At 40.8% G+C, this 19,064-nt stretch overlaps 1 protein-coding gene across 2 annotated transcripts in view; it reads right to left on the bottom strand.

Annotated features, from left to right (window-relative positions):
- The window catches only part of MMP16 (matrix metallopeptidase 16), a 181,437-nt gene that overhangs the window by 84,176 nt on the left and 78,197 nt on the right, over positions 1-19,064 (bottom strand). For both annotated transcript variants that reach the window (XM_083747794.1, XM_083747795.1), the window contains 2 exons: positions 10,182-10,304; positions 1,026-1,330 (listed from right to left, as the gene is read on the bottom strand). In XM_083747794.1, the coding sequence (XP_083603920.1) occupies positions 1,026-1,330; positions 10,182-10,304 (428 nt within the window). The remainder of the gene's footprint in view (positions 1-1,025; positions 1,331-10,181; positions 10,305-19,064) is intronic.

Raw genomic sequence — 19,064 nt, 5'->3', positions numbered from 1 at the left:
GCTAATTAGATATTTATTTTTGGTGTCCATACAGATGCAGCAGGCAAGATTCCAGCTACTGAATCCCTATATAGGACTCTGCAAATCCCTATAAATACTGGGGCACGGGGGTTGGGATAAAAGAGCATTGTATGTCAAGAATGGGTAAAGAAGATGGGCAGGGGTCCCTTCTTGGTTGTGCAAACATTTGGCAGACCAAGAGTTAATACAGTTAATGCCAGAGAGTAATTGAGTGTGGATAGCTATGAAATCAGGTGCTATTCATTTACCATGTGTAGAATGGGGTGTCCCAGATGGTAATGCTTGGGTTTTCAAAAAGTGAAAATCCAGACAATAAAGTTTGACAAAGTTTTTAAAAGTTGCACCTGGTTTTCAGCATCGTGATATATCACCAGCTAAACATCATGATATACCGATATATCACGATGTCTGAAATATGGATGGAACTATGTAGAGGCACTGGATGGCTTCACGATTTTCCCCACAGTGATTTTTGCATAGCGCTCGCTCTCTCTCTCTCTCTCTCTCTCTCTCTCTCTCTCTCTCACACACACACACACACACACCATGATTCACAATATATTGCCAATATATTCAAAAATTATGAAACCAATATCATAATATGGACTTCAAATCAGCATTGGACATTATATCAATATATCCCCCAGCCCTAGTATCTGTTCACGCACCAAAAGTTACAATATATGCTATTAGCTTTAAAAATAATAATTCCCAAACATAACATTAACCAGGAGATAAATCTTTACATCGTTTTATAGCATACAGTATGTTCAAAATAAAGCCAAGCTCATCGTCTCTGTGAGATAGGAAATTGTGTGACAGGAGATTCCTAGAGTTCCTTTTGCAAAGTTAAATCCAATTGCCAGCAACATTACCGACACTGAAATGCAGCCATGGTGGCTGCTGGGTGCCACATTTAGGTATGCAATCAACCTTCGGTTCTGTATGTACATAATGTACTAGAGATAGAAATGGAGGCTGTTTAAATATAACTGGGTTCTTACCATCATGATTAGGGTTTCCCAAAGTCCATGGCTCATCTGAGTCAAAATGAGTATCTCCCCCAATTCCTGGCCCGGGAAAGTAAGCGTGAGCCAAAAATCCTCCCTCCCCATCAAAGGGAGAGCTGTCTCCATGAAAACCTGATGCAAAAATGATTGTAATATCCACGTCCCTCTTGCCATTCTCTAGTTCAATGTAAGGAACTTCCTCAAACGTCAGAGGGGTTACATTCTGCCACACGTCAAAGGCACGGCGAATAGCTTTACGGGTTTCAGCATCTCCTACTTTTGGAGTGACGTTCTTTATGCTGCAAACAAACAAAGGTAATGTCCTTATTAGTAACACTGCTCACTTCTGCTTCAAAAGCAATGAATTGTTTTGACACAGTCCGTACTGGGGGAGGGAAATCAGTCTTAAGGGGAAACAGTCAGCATTAATAACACTTAACATTAGCATAGTTCAGAGCACTACACATACATATCCTAGTTAAATATACTCACATGTATTACCTAGCTGTATCCATACATAAGGTTAAGTCAGGATTATTACCTCCAATATTGCAGATGAGCTGATTGAGGGTGTATAAGGCTTGCCTAAGGCCATCTTTTGAGTTCATGGCAGAGGCAAAAGTTTGAACCAGGGGCCTCCTTAGTCATGCTCAGTCTCTTAGTCACTCTGTTACACAGTGCTTAAGCATTATTAGTAAGTGACTGTTACATCTCTTCCCCGACTGGTTAAAAATAAACATCTCTCACAAAAACTTATTTGACAGGCAAGAACTGTCTGTTTTCATATTAGATAATAATTACAATTATTTAGTCAAATGATGGCACTTCATTCTCATCAAACAGATGCAAATTTTATCTTATTATTAATTATAATTAACAACAGGATAACAGGCTAGGCACCCACCCAAGAAGCACTACACAAAGCATGATAATTAACAGGTACTTTTTAAGGACAGTGAAGCTATTGATTCAATTCTTGGTAACTTAAGTATACAACTATCTCTAATAAAATACAACTGTCAACACCAGTTGTGACTGTAGAACTGCTCCCAATGCCCCACTGGCAAAATAAACATCCAAACAGAGGAAGAACTCAATGCTGCAGTTTCTACCCATGCTAACCCTCAGGAAAAGGTATATAATAGTCCAATTGGAGAAACTGCAACAGGACCCACGACTGGAAGGAGGCCAGAGTCTGATTTTTGAGAGAAAGAGAGAGAGAGAGAGAGAGAGAGAGAGAGAGAGAGAGAGAGAAAGAATCTTTAGACCCTTCCGGAAAGAATGCTTCCAAGCAAAATGTGCAGGTAATTTTCTAAGCAATTTCTATGAAATATGCCAGCCTACTTGCTCCCGCCTTCCAATCTTTTTAGCCAAAGACTGAAGTCAGAGATGTGATTGACAAGTGGGTTGTTTGGACACCAGGCTATAAGATTGCCTGAGGTGTGAAGGAGCCGTTGTTAGTCTTCAAGTTACCACAAGTCAAACTAATTTTGTGGTCCTTTATTTCATGGGCTTCATTTTGGGAGAAAGGGGGCCCCAACCACCTTAATCTGGCCTTGCGTAGTGCATGGAGAGGAGCTATCACATTACATTGTATTTCCTGTTGCATGGTGGGTGAGTGGATGTGACAACAAGTCTCAAATTACTCAGTCAAACATGAAGGAGAGATGTTCCTGGGACGCACATGCCACTGGGCTAACATGGGAACACAGCCAGAGAGTCACACAGAAGGCATCTATATCTTTCACCCTAACATGCTCCCTTGGTTTCTTTTCTTCTTTTTTCAAATCAATATTTTTAGAATAACATTTTCCCCACCCCCCAAGTATGTAACAAATATATATGGAACAAAGGCTTCAGAATGAATATTCTAAAAATATTTCAAAAGGAAACATTCCAGAGCGCAAACATGTTATGTAACAGTTATATAAATTTCCTCCAAATGTGATGCTTTGTCAGAGCAGAAAATTTTCATGAATAAAATCTTGGATGATTCATTGATGCAACATTATAAATCATGCCAGATTATAAGGCACTGCATATCTCCAAAAAGTGCATATAGAGCTCTCATGTTTCCATTTTTTTTTAAAAAAATTAACCCTGTTATGTTTAACCTAGCCCAATCATAGTCACTGAAAGATCAGGGATTAATTAAGGCTATTAGAACATAAAATGGCAAGTGGGGAGTTGATACCCCTGAAAGCACATAAAATTCAGTGCACAGAAGCAAAATCAAGTTGGGAGAGGTGAGTATGTCTGCAAGTGATGAAGTAACGCAGCCCTCCTCAGTAATCCAAACAAACAGTAATTCAGATGTCTGGATTATCCGAAGACTTTGGATGCCCTCCAAGGCTGGCTGCTGCTGATAGAGGAATGGCTGTCGCTGGCCCTAGCTAAGAATAACAATGCCAAGGGGTTAAGTATTCTAGCTTACAAGCAGGCTGCGTGAGAGTGAGTGCTGGCTATTTGGCCCTTTCTCACTGCTCCCATTCAGTTATAAGCAACCAGTCACAAGCAGCCAAAGCGTCCATGCCACTTTAGTCCTACATTGCCACCATCAGAAGTTATTTGTTTTATATAATTGTAATTCCTTTCTAGCTGCATTTTGACCCAAATTTATTTATTTGTAAGAATTTCTAGACTGCTTGATACACACACAAACCCCCTAAGCTTTATACAAAAGTAATGTAAAAACAATAAAACTGTATAATAAAAAAGCAGAAACAGGTAAATACAGGAATTCAGAAATAACTGGTCCCCAAAATGTCAAAAATTGAGCCCTTGCAATGTCTTGCAATGAAGTGGAGGCTCCGGGTGGAAATGCAATGGCCAACTTTATGCGACTCTTCTTAAAAATTTTACACATTTCCAGAGAGTGCCATATTACTCAAAAGATTGTAGTTTAATCCTGAGTACTTGGTTAAGAACAAAAGAAGTGCAGGTAGAGATTGTGGTTTAAAGGAATTACAGCAAATAGACGGGGCTCAAATGCGGCCACAACATTTTTGTTTTGTTTTGTTTTATGATTTCATTTCATTTCATTTCATTTTAACATCTTGCTGCAGAAAGGAATACAGGCATCTCCATCTTCTAGCACTGGCCTCTGGATTTTTGGCGTACACTACAAAATTTTGAAGGAGGGCAGCAAGGAGAATCTGTCTCCAGAAGAAATGGGAGGTTTGAAGCAAGAATGAAGTTGAGTTTCCACATACATAGTGGATGAAGGTGGTGGGGTGGGCCTGACATCCTTCTTCAAATCTTCAGTGGAACACCTGAGTGGGGTCGGAATCACAGCTTGGAATCAGTCGAGAGCCAGTGTGGTGTAGTGGTTAAGAGCTGTAGCCACGTAATCTGGGGAACCGGGTTCGCGTCTCCGCTCCTCCACATGCAGCTGCTGGGTGACCTTGGGCTAGTCACACTTCTTTGAAGTCTCTCAGCCCCACTTACCTCACAGAGTGTTTGTTGTGGGGGAGGAAGGGAAAGGAGATTGTTAGCCGCTTTGAGACTCCTGAAGGGGAGTGAAAGGCGGGATATCAAATCCAAACTCTTCTTCTTCTTCTTCAGTCACAACAAATACAATCTCAGCTCCACTCTGCTAAAGTGATCTGTTGCAAAACCCAATTGACTTTAATAAGGTCATGATTTCATGTACTGTTTTAGCATTGAGAGAAAACAGTAAATTACAGGGCTAATACATAGCGGGGAAAGTACTTGTAGTATGTAAATATCATCAGTATGGTGGGACAGCAGTTAACCACCAATGTCCATCTTCTGAAAGCAAAGATTTCCAGAAGACTTTAAGTTTGGTGACCCTTCTAAAATAAGATTCCTCGCCGTATGGCAAAAAAAATAAAAATCTGTCCTTGAGCAGAGGACGTTTTGCAGCCATAAACAGAAAAAAGTGACGTTTTGATACATGAACTCTAATAGTAATAACACAAGAGCACAATTTTAAGCATATACACAATTCCGTGTGATAGATGAGCCTGCCTTGTTGATGACAGATGCAGGGAAGGCTGAATTGGAGAAATACATAGTTTTGTGCCATTTTCAATAAACAGGTAAATTGTTAAGTAGTCCCTTTCTGTCAATTTTGCCTTTCCGTCTAAAATGCAGTTGTTCCCAGACATCCACAGTCATATATCTAACCTGTCAAAAAAGAAAAAAAAGCAGCAGCTTGTGACAACAAGCACTATTCTCAATTTGGTAACTACTTTGAGCTTTTGGTCCTTTTGACAGTATTTTCAATGGTATGGGGAAGACTTCCTTCATGGCAAATCCCTTTCACTGTTACACAATTTGAATAGACACCAAATAAGATGCCAGAAGGCTGTTCTCATATATATAAAAATATAAACACAAACACACATACTACACACAAACATATTTTGTGTGTTTGTGTGTGTGTTTATATAAGTATAAATGTATGTATCAGCCTTTACTGCTTCAACTTTGTGTCAAAACAGAGAAGAAACAGTAAAATAAACTAGTGAATACAACAAAACAAAACATTCCTAAAAGCAGTAAAATCTTATTTATTATACTAGTGAGAAGGAAGAAAGCTGGGTTGAACTTTAGAAGCTACCAAGGTGAATTCCACCACTGCTAACAGAGTCAATCTATTCCAAGAAGCCCACAGAAAAATCAGTTTTCTGCAATTCAGACCAGTTGGCTTCCCCGTCAAGAGAAAGTCGTGTTTTGTAGCAGTGTTTTGTGACTGACACCAAATTGTTCAGGATGGCATTGACTGTGAAGAGCTCCAACAAGATCTATTTGAACAGGTTGGCTGGAAACTATGATCCAGTTATGACTGTACCATAAAGATTGATTGGAGTTGTGATCCAACAGGTGGCTGTGCAGCGGTCAGTCCAAAATGGAAATGCTTATTAGAAAAGGGGTTGAAGAAGGAGGAGGAGGACGAGGACGAGGAGGTAACATCTTTGCCTTGAATCCAAAGATAAGTTAACTGAAATAAGTTCACAGAAGGAAAAGTTTCCCATTCTTGCCTCACTACAACAGTGCCTGCACCTCCCCTATCAAGCACTTGTGCCCTCCTGAATAATGTGGGATAGGGCACAGAGGGCTGCTGAGGGACTGAATGGATCTCTACCTGCTCTGAGGCAATTAGCCCATCCCAGCTGTCTCTCATGTGCCACCACACACTGCAGAGATCCCCCAACCACAAAAATCCACTGGGAGAGGTTTTGAAGGGAAGGGAATTTTTCCTTCTGGAAAGTTCTTTCAATTAAGTTAGCTTAGGAATCAACGAGTTATATCTACATCTGTTGGATTGTCACTGGATGCCACTGGTTGTCCCCCTAGTCGGTGAGGTTCATTTGATATCAACACAAAACTCCTGTAGGATGCCTTTCTGGTAGATTCAGCAGATGCCTATGGTCCTAATGTTTGTTTGCTGAAAGTCTTAGTCACCTCTAGGGGTGAAGTCAAATTGCTGCATTAGTAGCACTCAAATGACCTTCCCAGGGCAATAGACTTGGCCATGTGCATGGAGGTCCTGGGCTACCCAGATAACAACAACAACAATAACTTATTATTTATACCCCGCCCATTTGGCTGGGTTTCCCCAGCCACCCTGGGCAGCTTCCAACAAAAGATTAAAATACAATAGTCCTTCAGACATTAAAAGCTTCCCTCAACAGGGCTGCCTTCAGATGTCTTCTAAAAGTCTGGTAGTTGTTTTTTCCTTTGACATCTGGTGGGAGGACATTCCATAGGGCGGGCGCCACTACTGAGAAGGCCCTCTGCCTGGTTCCCTGTAACTTCGCTTCTCACAGTGAGGGAACCGCCAGAAGGCCCTCGGCACTGGACCTCACCCCCTCCCCTCAGCCTTACTGATGTGGTCCAAAGAAAAGCAGAGCAATGTGCTTGGTGCCAACTTGGCTGCAGCAGTTGCCAGAAGGAGGCATACAAGATGCCATCCAACCATCTTAGGGACTTCACTCCGGATTTGTGTAGGGTTTACTCCTTAGCTTTTTCTTCTCCTTAAGATATCCTGCAAGGCAGTGGAGGTTTTGGATCAGAGTTTTCCTTCTCAACTTGATGAGCCCCATCAGCCTTCTTCCCTCTTCACAAGCAGAAACTGCCTCCTTGACCATTGGACCCACTATTAGTCTCATGTGCTCAATCCAATAGTTATTTTATTATGAACTAATTAAATTAAACCTCCGCATTTAGTGACAGCATGCCTCTGAATAACAGTTAATAGGGGGCCTGCATGCCTTGTTTATGAGTTCCTTGGAAAGCTCTGGCTGGCCACTCTGGGAAACAGGACCTGCGACTGAATGAAGCCTTGCCATTGTCCAGCAGGGTCCTTATTTTCTTAAGAGACCCCACCTTACAGAAGCAGCCTGCTTCACACTTTGAGAACTGCTACTGAATTCTCAACATAGTTCTTTGAATTATTGATCACACCCATTAAGAAAGCAATTTCGTACAAAGTAAACTCAAGATACAGGGGGAAATCTTGCTGCCTGGAATACACGACACAGAGAAGAAACAACTAAACACAATATAGGCAATGGAGTGAGGTGGAAACAAAAGATGGTCCAAGAGTGTGTGCAGTTAATCACATTCATTCATTATCTGGGGGGAAAGGGATAGCTAGCGAGTGAGTTTTCCAATTTTTCTGACTATACGTAACAGCTCAAGATGCAGACATCTAAAGCAGACAGCGAGCTCTGTAGCACTTAGTCTCAAAACAAGGTGACTGGCAATAGAATGGGAAATGAAATCCAATGTTGGTAACCGCATAGTGGGAAGAAACCCTAACTTGGCTGTAAATCACTCAGGGAATATAAATCATCAGAATCAGTGTCCCTAAAAGGGAAGGGGGAGAGACTGCTAAAATAAGGGAGGAGAGGAAACAGCTTATTTAAGATTATACCCTGATTTATTCTGGAAGCTTAGGATGAGTAACATCACATTATGATATTAGCATAAAACATTATTCTAGTGCCCTTCTTTTTCTTAACTGAGCTACGTTACAAGATTGTACAGGATTTCTCAGAAGAATACACAAGAAGGACTTTGCATGTTTGAAATTTAATATATAAATACAAATGAGTATTGCTCAAGCAAAAAAAAAACAAAAAACACCACTTCCTAATCATGTTCAAAGAAAATCCAAACATTTCAAGTAAAAAAATGTTCTAGGACTATCTCTTCTGCAAGCAAGCTTCATAATATCCCATGTTAAAGATGTAAGGTGTTGTTGTTTTTTAATATGCCAATGAAAATATACAGAAAATGAGCAATAGCATGAATAGGTAAAGGTAAAGGTACCCTTGACCATTAGGTCCAGTTGTGACCAACTCTGGGGTTGTGGTGTTCATCACGCTTTATTGGCCGAGGGAGCCGGCGTACAGCTTCCGGGTCATGTGGCCAGCATGACTAAGCCGCTTCTGGCAAACCAGAGCAGCGCACGGAAATGCCGTTTACCTTCCCGCCAGAGCAGTACCTATTTATCTACTTGCACTTTGACGTGCTTTTGAACTGCTAGGTTGGCAGGAGCAGGGACCGAGCAATGGGAGCTCACCCCATCACAGGGACTGGAACTGCCGACTTTCTGATCGGCAAGTCCTAGGCTCTGTGGTTTAACCCACAGCGCCACCCACAATAGGGTCCCATTAGTTATACTCCTCATCAGACTAGAACAAGGAAATGCCCTATGAAATTAGGATGAAATTAAGCAAATTGTTTTTGACACTAAAAATTCATTGATCTTTGGAATCATTGGAATTTATACCAAAGTAATGCTTTATACCAAAGTAAGGGCCTCAGTCCATCTAGATGGGCTTTCTTTATACTGCAGATCTCCAGGGCTTGAGGCCTACCTGGAGACGCCAGGGATTGAACCCAAGACCTTTTGCCTGCAAATCATGTTCTCTGTTCACTAAGCTATAGTCTTTCCTCTATGGAACCTGCTCTCCTGGGAAGCTACTAAATCTAATAATATAACTCAGTTCAAAAGAGTCCTAGACAAATCAATAAAATCAATCAACAATGATGAGCAAAGAAGTTCAAAGGATTCACATTCTCATAGTGATGAAAGATCTAAGTACCCTAAATTTCTGGAACTTGAAACAGTGACAGTGCTCACCCATTCTTTGGTTGAAATCTACCTCTGTCACACCAGCCTTAAACATGGATGGTCGTAGCAAACTTTAAATAAGTTACCCTGGCTAGATATAAAGGTCACAGTATATATTTCCCCTAATGGACCAGCCTCCACTGTAGAACAAAGGTGGAGCCTGTGGGTATTCTGCAAGCTTAGACAGAGTCAATCCCTTGAGGCACTACATTCAACAGGCCTCCTAGCTACACTGGCTCTTTGTTTGCATCTTTAAATGGGCTTCTGCCTCTGATTCTGGGCTGCTCTCTGCCACAGCCTCTTCCTGCTCACTAAACCCTGTTGCTTCTTCAGCTTCCAACACCTCCTCCTCCCAGTCTGCTCCCTCTTTTCCATTTCCCCAGCGTCCCACCACCAATCCCCTGGCTCTGAGCCTTCTTCCCTTGGGGGTACTCCCAGAGGACCACCAGCTGCTGTCCCCCACCATTCTTCTGCATCCAGCCAGTCCATGACACATGTTCTAAAAGTGTTAAGAGAATTACACCTACACACACACACACACACACACACACACACACACTTCTATAGCATGAAAATGCTTCATCAGCCACTTGCCAGTTTTTAATCAATCTAATTCCACTTTGGCATAGACCTGAAGGCCCCCAAATCCAGAAAGCACTCCCTGCCCCCATGACCTGGTGAGCATATTTAGATGAGTAGACCCCACTTTTCTTCTTCCTGAGCAATTTCCCCAGAAAAGTTGCCAAGCCTGTTGAAAGATGTTCATAGAGGTTTAAAGGAAGGCAAGAGGTTAATTTGATAGTGAGAGCTTCAAAAGAACACTTTTATATAATCACGGACCATTTGGACTCCAGAAAATCAGTCATTGCTTCTGCAGCTCATGAGCATTTTCTCCCAAGACCTGCAAATCAATATTTTCAAGCTGCATACCAACATCATTCTTTGACAAATCATATCTCAGTAATAGAGCTGCATTTATTTATTTATTTGCAATGCTAAAGCACTTACAAGGGAAAGGGTCACGGCTCTGCTTTCATTACCTGTAAGTGATATGTTTGTGTTGCCACTTCTGTCCTGTTAATGCGTATCGCTTTCGACGAATATTAAATCTGGAGTTGCCTCGTGTCTGATCAGGCACACCGCAACGAGGCTTCTTCATCCAGCTTTAAACAAATAAGGAGACAAAGGAAGAGATCAGTGGCACACAGTGGCAATAACTTCTTAATGCAGCTGACAACCTCTAGCTCATTTCATTAATAAACAGCTATTCTCTATCTCCACCTTTCCAAGATACGACTCCCACCCACCACACACTTCCACATCTATTTCCTGGCTGGCATTTCTAAACAGCACATCCCATTAGAATAACCATACAGGGAGACAGAAAGGGGCAAGCAAGCAGATTGGTAGGTGGGGTTGCTATCTGTTCATGATTTGCATGGATCCTTCGTATTCAGGAGCTCTGTGCAAATTACGGTAAGTAGGAAATCAACAATGGATGGTGCTTTGTGAACTGGGCTCTGATTATGGCTACCTTCGGTTTCTTTTATTTCAAAAAAAGTGCCTGGAGGGAGGGAGAAGGCAGCTCCTTGAGAGAGCAGAGAGCAACAGCAAGAATGATTTATATGTAAAACCTGCTATTAATGGAAGCTGCGGAACCATGGAAGCTGGCTCCCTCCACCCCCAATCAGTCTAGTTTAGTGTGATCTGACTGGCAGGAGCTCTCATGGTTCCTGACAGGTCCTTTCCAGACCTACCTGAAGATGCCCAGGATTGAACATGGGATTGAGCATGCAAAGCATGCATTGTACCACTGAGCTTCAGCTCTCTCTCTCTCTAACCCATATTATAGAAATATAATGCACATTGGAGGAATGAGTAAATGCCCCTATCTCATTTGCTTATTGTGCCGCAGTATGACTTTGCCAGACATTTCAATCTACCTGCCCTCTGGTTTAACTTGCTGAATTTCTAAAATAGCAAAAACACATTTTGCTACACTGATCTCTCTCTCCTCACCCCCCCACCCCATGCATATCAGGGCATTGATTGAATCTGCACATGAGGTGCACAGTATAAGCAGAGCTCTTGATACAATCATTTTTGCATTGTGTTCTCATGAGTCAATGCACTCATGTGCATCGGCAACATGCAGGGGGGGGGGTTGATGTAAATTACAGTAAGTGTGCAGTGGAATGAACAAAAATCAAAAGATAGGACACATGACAGGTAACTTTGACAATCAAGTCATTTGGAAACCCCATAACTGGAGAGAGATCCAAACAGGAGAATTTCGTAAGCATTCCTAATATATTGTGTTCCTTACTCTGAAAACTAAAATTGCTGTGTAAGATAAAAACACATTACTATTGCTATTGCTATTACTATTACTATTAGGTCTGTGACTGGACCTAATGGTCAGGGGTCCCTTTACCTTTTAAGATAATAAAGGTCTATAACGACCATTAGGCTGGGTTGAATACCACCATTATTAGAAACTCACAATTATACGTAATCACAACGACAATGCCCTAATGTTGCATTCCTTTTGAGTCACTGAAACAGTGAATAGCTGAGCTGCTTGTATTTTGCCATGTAACACTAGGAAGCTGCTCTCACTTTCCAAGGTTCACTAATAACTACAGGAGCATTTACAGGCAAATAAAATGCAATTGATTCAAAAAGTAATTTCACAGTTTGGATACAATCCAATACAGAATTAGGACATGGAATTGATTTCCCTTGCCTGAAATTAGCTGAAGTTGGTGCAGGATTGTGGCCTTTGTGTTTAGATCTCTCTCTCTCTTTTTCAAGTCATTTTTTAAAAATCTGAACAAGCTTCGTTTCATTTCGTCTCTAGCCCAAAAACACAGAGGGATTGTTTGGTCTCAGGCTCTGACATAATTGAGCTTCTCATTAGTTTCTTTCCACTAAGAGCAAACAGCCTTAATTAGCAAAATACAGTTTCTCGGTGGAACAAGGGCACAACAACTTCCTGGGCAAAATCCCCTGCATTAATTGGGTGCAAACTCTGTGGGAAAGACCAAAAGATAACCACCTCCACCCACATGGCCACATTCTTCACCTTCAGCCTTCACTTGCATCAAAGGATCAGGCAACGATAAAGTAGCTCCCATGCTGCAGAATGCGCATGGCAGTAGCAATTCAGGGTTGATCAAAACTGAAATAGATCAAAAGTGAGCAGGGAGAATAGGTGTTTGACTTCCAAGGAAAAAGCTAATGAATATTAGATAAATATTAGACTTTCTCTGGAAGTCAGCCAAGCAAGTCAGTCTGAGGGTTTTTATTGGTGTTGCCCTTTTGGCATACATAAAGGCTCCCTTTCTTGATCCACCTGCATTCAGCTCAATCCAATATACAAAAATTGGTCTAGGAAACACTAAGATATTGTTAAGCCTCTGTAGGCAGGCACTTCCCACCCCCACCTTTTGTAGTACGACATAACGAGGTTAACTGCAATTCCCATCATCCCTGACCAATGGTCTTGCTAGCTAGGGATGATGGGAGTTGTAGTCCAAAAACAGCTGGAGACCAAAGTTTGGGAAACCCTGGCTTAGATTAGGTGGGGTAATCATATAAGGGTGGTAGAGGTACAAAGGCTCCTGTTTTAATGCAGAAGAAAGAGAACCATGTGGAAAGGATGTTCTTCCCATTATTTTAAATGTCAAGCAACTATCAATACCCCATATAATCCCTCCACTAGTTGGAGGGATTACCTCAGCATTCACTGAGCCTACACTAGGTAGAGGGAGTCATATTAGCTTACAAGGCAATCTTACATGCAAATGATTACACTTAAATATGATAGCCATCTAAAGGAGAATGGAGAAAGCTTGTTTTCTCCTGCTCAGGAGGCTAGGACCCAATCCAATGGATTCAAGTTACAAGAAAAGAGATTCTGACTAAACATCATGAAGAACTTTCAGACAGTAAGAGATGTTTGACAGTGGAATGGTCTCTCTTAGGTGCTGCTGCTGGACTCTCCCTGCCAATTCTTTAATTCTATGAAATATGCTCTGAAAATAGGAGAGATGCATTCCCCCATTTGATAATTTGTGTAAAATGGCCGCAATACAAAGAATGACACAACTAGACCCAGTATGGGCTTTGCGGCCCCAAGTAGCCTTCCCCCCCCCCAAAAAAAGTCTGTAGTCTGGCATTCTATACAGGAAGCCACAAAAAGGGTAAGACAGAATAGAGACTTCTTATCACATAAAGCATCTCCTAAGTCCATCCGGGCATATAAAAGTTCTTTGGTGCGGACAAGCCCTTCAGTATACGTGAACAAACCCTGACAGATTGCAGCCTGTCATTTCATGAAACTGTCACTGAGTCTGAATAGGTATCCAAAATACAGAGGGAACTATCTTTTCTCTTGTCCAACAGGCGCTTTGAGCTCAATACTAGCAAGAGAGATAAAGAAAAGTCTTTTGGAGTCCTCACAATGGAAACCATGTATGCTTACTCTGATAAGAAGAGGCTTCCAATTTAAAATGAACGCTACTAAGAAACCATTCATGGGCTAAAGAAAACAGATCCTTTCTTTAACAAACAATAGTTAGCAGATTTACAGTAACAGTGATGCAGGGGTTCAGTCAAATTAAATTCAGGAAATATTATTAGTTGTGCATTCTAATTGTTAGTTCCGCAAACAGAAAATCTCATGGAGTGGGTTTAGTAAACATTTACTAAATATTTAAATGAAGGATGGAGCTGCTTCTCTGACAAGGCAAACATTTATTTCTTTTCTCTTGTTGTATGGCTAATATCTTACATGCTTAAAGAATGTACCAACATAAAAATGCAGGTGTCTTCTAGTGAGGTTGAAGGGAAACCAACTCCTTTTAGGCAAAAGTCCTTTCTCCACCCCACAAATAGGCTGAACTAGCTGGGCTGAGAAACAACAATGCCCCACTGATAAATTCAGAATAAAGACATCACAGAGTTGACCCTGTAAAGTGCATAGACATACGGTGAGGCTCACTACCAGCTATCAAGACAGAGACTCGTGTTGAATCTGAACAAGACCTGCAACTTCTGAACCAAGGACTTAGATCTTGGATAAGTAAATTTAGCAATTGGCTTCTGCTATCCCCCGCCACACACATACTTGCGTTGTGCAAGAGTCAGCCTTGTGATACTTACTCAGTTGTGTAACTGCTTCTAACTCCAAAGACCCGACATTTGAAAAATCTTGCTTGATAGCTATCTCCACAATGCTGTTCAAGCACAACTGCCAGAACCTTGCAGACCTTTTGCCTCAAAAGGGAGTGAATTGTAGTGAACTGAAATCATCTGGACTGAACCTACCTTTTAAGTCCACCAATGTAAATCCCCACATATATTTTGATACCTAATTCTAGGCAAGTACAGTTAACTCTGAACATGTGTGGAGGACACAGCACTACAAAATGGATTTGCTTTTAAAATGTTAATGACAGGTCATATCAAGTGCAGTCGGGATATTGCGATCGTTAAGAAAAGACAGCTTAGGTGATGCATTGGATCTGTATACAACAGGGCTGGGGAACCTGTGGCCCTTCTGGTGAATTGCTGGACTCCAACTCCCATCATCCCTGATCATTGGTCATGCTGACTGGGCCAGAGGGGACCCGGAGTTGAACAACACAAGAAGGTCCGCAGGTTCTCCACCCCTGCTATAAAATCTTAAGGAATTTCCTTCCACTTGCATAGAAAGGTCTCTTTTTCAGATAGCTAAAAAAAACCATCACAATATATTATTTTAATCAGCAGCTGTGACTGATAGACGAAGGGGTCTTTTGAAGAGTGCATGTATGTACTAATTTGTATTTAAAATAAGACTATATTATGTGTGTTTTATAGATTGTATGCACTATAATTTGTAATAGTAAAAGGGTGTGATTTATCTTTAAAAATAAACATAGACATCCATAATCTTTCAGATGGTTTTAGCCTGAACAAATGTAAGGGCAACATGCGGTTCTCATGCATTGATACTATACAGCTATTACACCAATAAGCAGCACACTCATACACATTGCAGTAAGCAAATAACAAAAGACAGATGGTCTCACCTTAATGTGATATCACTACATCAAACGAAAGAGGCAAGGGATAAAGCAAAAACAAGAACTATTATCCTATGTTAGAAATACTCTACATACATTTATTACACATAGAAATAAAATCTGGAACACAGTACAGAATTATTTGAGAAAAAGGTTGTTGTTTTCCAAAAATATTATTTTTGAAGTCATCTGAATCAGAGATCACCCATTGTTTACACTCACTGCAGATGTAATGGAAATACCTCTTTCAATTACGGAGATTTAAGGAGATTGAGATTAGGCCACAGGACTGTAGCAACATCCCCTCTCTAAAGTATATTTATTTATAAAAAGCATTTATACACCACCTTTAGGCCCTAATACAATTTACTACATTAAACTCATTAAATTATTTAAACCAGAAAGCATTAAAACAAGCCAATCAACAGGCAGATGGTAATTAAAATAAATCCAAATCTGGGTTGAATTAAATGTTTAATGCATTTGCATTTAAATATACAGGATATGCAAGCACCAATTTAAGCCTCATGTGTGAAAATGACCTTGGACAATGTATTTCAGCGTTTCAGGATGGATAAACATTTTGTAACTTATTTTCCCTCTCATCTTAGCTGTGGCTGAGTGCTACAGTCCAGCCAATAACAGTAAACTATGGTTAAGACTAACTAGGGTTTAACTTTAAAAGGTAAAGGTAAAGGACCCCTGACAGTTAAGTTCAGTTGCAAACGACTGTGGGGTTGCAGCACTCATCTCGCTTTACTGGCCGGGGGATCCAGCGTTTGTCCATAGACAGTTTTTCCAGGTCATATGGTCAGCAAGACTAAGCAAAACAAGAACAGTGCACGGAAACGCTGTTTACCTTCCCGCCGAAGCAGTACCGATTTATCTATTTGCACGCTGACATGCTTTTGAACTGCTAGGTTGGCAGGAGCTGGGACCGAACAATGGGAGCTCACCACATTGCAGGGATTCAAACCGTGACCTTCCAATCAGCAAGCCCTATGCTCAGTGGTTTAGACCACAGTGCCACCCTTGGGTTTAACTTAACTGCTGTTAAATCTCCTACCAACTTCTGACTGCATTAAAGGCAAGAAAGGGCTTAATTGCCATGATCCCCTGACCCACTCTCCATCTCTGTTTCATCCCATCTTCTTGGCCAAAATGACAGGCACAAGATGTTTCTATCTGTGACTTTAACTTCCTATATGCACTACAGGGTTGATTCATAAAAAGGGAATCTACTTTTCTCCAGCATACTTCCTGTGAACTAGGTTGTATGTTGCCATGCCCAAGAGTGGGGACGGAGGAAGCTACAATCTGGACAAGCCCTCTGTGAGCCAAATCAGTGGCAATGTGTATTGAAAACAATAATGTTTGCTCCCTTAGATATTACAGAGACAGACAAGGGCTGTAAATAATCCAAATGGCCCATTTTCAACCCTAAGCTTCAAAGCCATGGCTGAGAAGAGCTCTCAGGCTTTGTCAAGCATTTGATGGCATTTTTTTTGCAGAGAATATTCTTCCCATCGTAAAGGGCTTTGTGCTCAAGGGAGGAATTTAGCACAGAAGACAGAATCCACAGGTAGGCAATCAATATTCAAGTTTCATTCCATATCCTTTCATCTCACTAGAACTATTTATAATCCACAGAACATTTTAACCCAAATTCAATTACCCTTCAGAGTAAAGAATTATCATGTCCTATAGCCTTTGTATGCATTTGCTTTGCTTTCCGTTGCAGTGGTCAAAAGAATCGTCCAAGTCACTGTAACAAATCCTTCACTATCATTAGCTTTAAACAAGACGTATGACTCAATGTATGATGTATGTCGAAGCACAGCTATGGCAAAGAAATATACTGCATGCTGCATAACATCCAATGTAGAGTTGCTCCATTTTCTATCAAATGCTGCTCCACAGTGAACAGAATTGTAGATGATTTCCAACATCACTTTTCAAAAAGGAAACAAGTCATGGCCAGTTGGCCTGTGAAATAGTTGTGTTTTCTGGTCCATGTTAAATTGTGTGATAACCTTTCCAGAATAAAAAAGTTTTTTAATGTTTGCGATAGACTCATAGGAAATATTTAGGAATACATGAAGGAAATGGTTATGGTCGAACACCTGCTTTGCATGCAGAAGTTCCAGGTTCAATCCCTGGGCGACTTTTCCCATTAACACTGACCTACCTGGCAGTTGTTCCTTGATAGTTTCCATGCTGTCCTACCAATTTTAAAGGTGAAAGGCCATAATCTCCAATGTTCATTATAAACTAGTATCTTTTGAACTTGTGAACTTTGAAGATCACAAAGATAGATAATAATTCTAGACTATCCTTAATTCTATTTGGGATTATCTAGATGCAAAACATCTAAAATATATACTTTCAGGCGTATGCAAGACACATTGTGCTTTGCAAGTCTTCTCCCTCCTGCACACTCAGTCAGAACCTAAAACTACATCAGCAGGAAAAAAAATGCTTAGGAGAACTGAAGCATAACAAATGCTACAACAGCCAAATATCACAAACTAGTATGTGCTGTTTGCACAAATAGAAGCAGAGATGTTTAAGGCTGCATGCTAAATCTTCAGTTCAAAGCATTCTTCCTTGTGTGTTATATTGAAATAGAGCAAGCAGTCTTCCAAAGAAACAAAGCTAATTCTGATTTTCCAAATGTTCCTCTTTCAAAGGGAAGACTTTATGAAACCATTATAGAAGGAAATCAAAAGCATTAGGCTGAAGAAATAGGAATAAAGAAAATAAGAAAATTTAAAGAGATAACCTGGCATTTTTCTTGCAAAACATAAAGCTTATTAAAATAATATTTTGCTTTCACATATGTTCCTCTGGCTTTTCCAATCTATATCATTTCCCAGTTTAGTAAGACTGGAATTTCCCCTTGATTTTACTATACTTTAATCTGGTTCTGAATAAGAGGGAGACAGGCTTCTAGTTAAATGAAGTCAGGCAGATACCAGGCAGATTTCAGACAGCAATATCATCCCTGGGCTGAGGGCACCATAAACAGAAACTCCAATTAAGTCTGTAACAATTCAGTTTGTTACAGCAAGCTTTCACTGCACTAAACCTGCCTCTCCTACAGGGGGCATGGAAACATCATGTCCAGCTTGTCAAGAATCCTAATGGATGCCTTCCAGCAGGCTTTCTCAAATATAGTTTTGCAGAAAAATTGGATCTGATGTGATGTTAATACAAGAACTCTGAGAGGTGACATTGTACAAGTATTTTGAGAGCTGACAGTGTTGCACAAGTAGTAACACTCAAGCTTAAATGTCACCACAGGTATAACAATAACAACGCCAGTTGCACTAGGGGGTTCATAGTATCTTTTGCAATGCAAGACAAACATTGGATTTGGCTGTTGTGCTACAATATGGCTGTACAGTATTACATGTGGGCTGCCACAATTGGATATCACCCATTGTATTTCATCAGAAAAATACCATGAGAAGTTAGGTGATGCTTGATAAATATAGACTTCAGCAGCCCTATAGCCAAGGCACACTGCTCATATGAGCATGTTCCTCATTGAGGCACACATTTTTAAAATTAACATTGTCTTGATGAAAATGCATACCAGATGGTTGCAAAATGTTATCACTTCTCTTTTCCAGCTTGCTATGAAAAGTTAGGTTCCCATACGTTCCATCACAATATGAGAAACTGGAGACAACCGAACAATGTGATTTGCATGAAATTATATTGTTTGAGAGCAGAACGGATGCGCTCAGAAGGTGGTGAACTCTCCTTTTTTGGAGGTTTTAAAGAAGAGGTTGGATGGCTATATGTCAGGGAACTTTAGCTATGACTCCTGCATTGCAGCGGGTTGGA

This window comes from Podarcis gaigeae (assembly GCF_964106915.1).
Source record: "Podarcis gaigeae genome assembly, chromosome: 7".
NCBI lineage: Eukaryota > Metazoa > Chordata > Lepidosauria > Squamata > Lacertidae > Podarcis > Podarcis gaigeae.
This window is presented reverse-complemented; position numbering and strand designations above follow the sequence as displayed.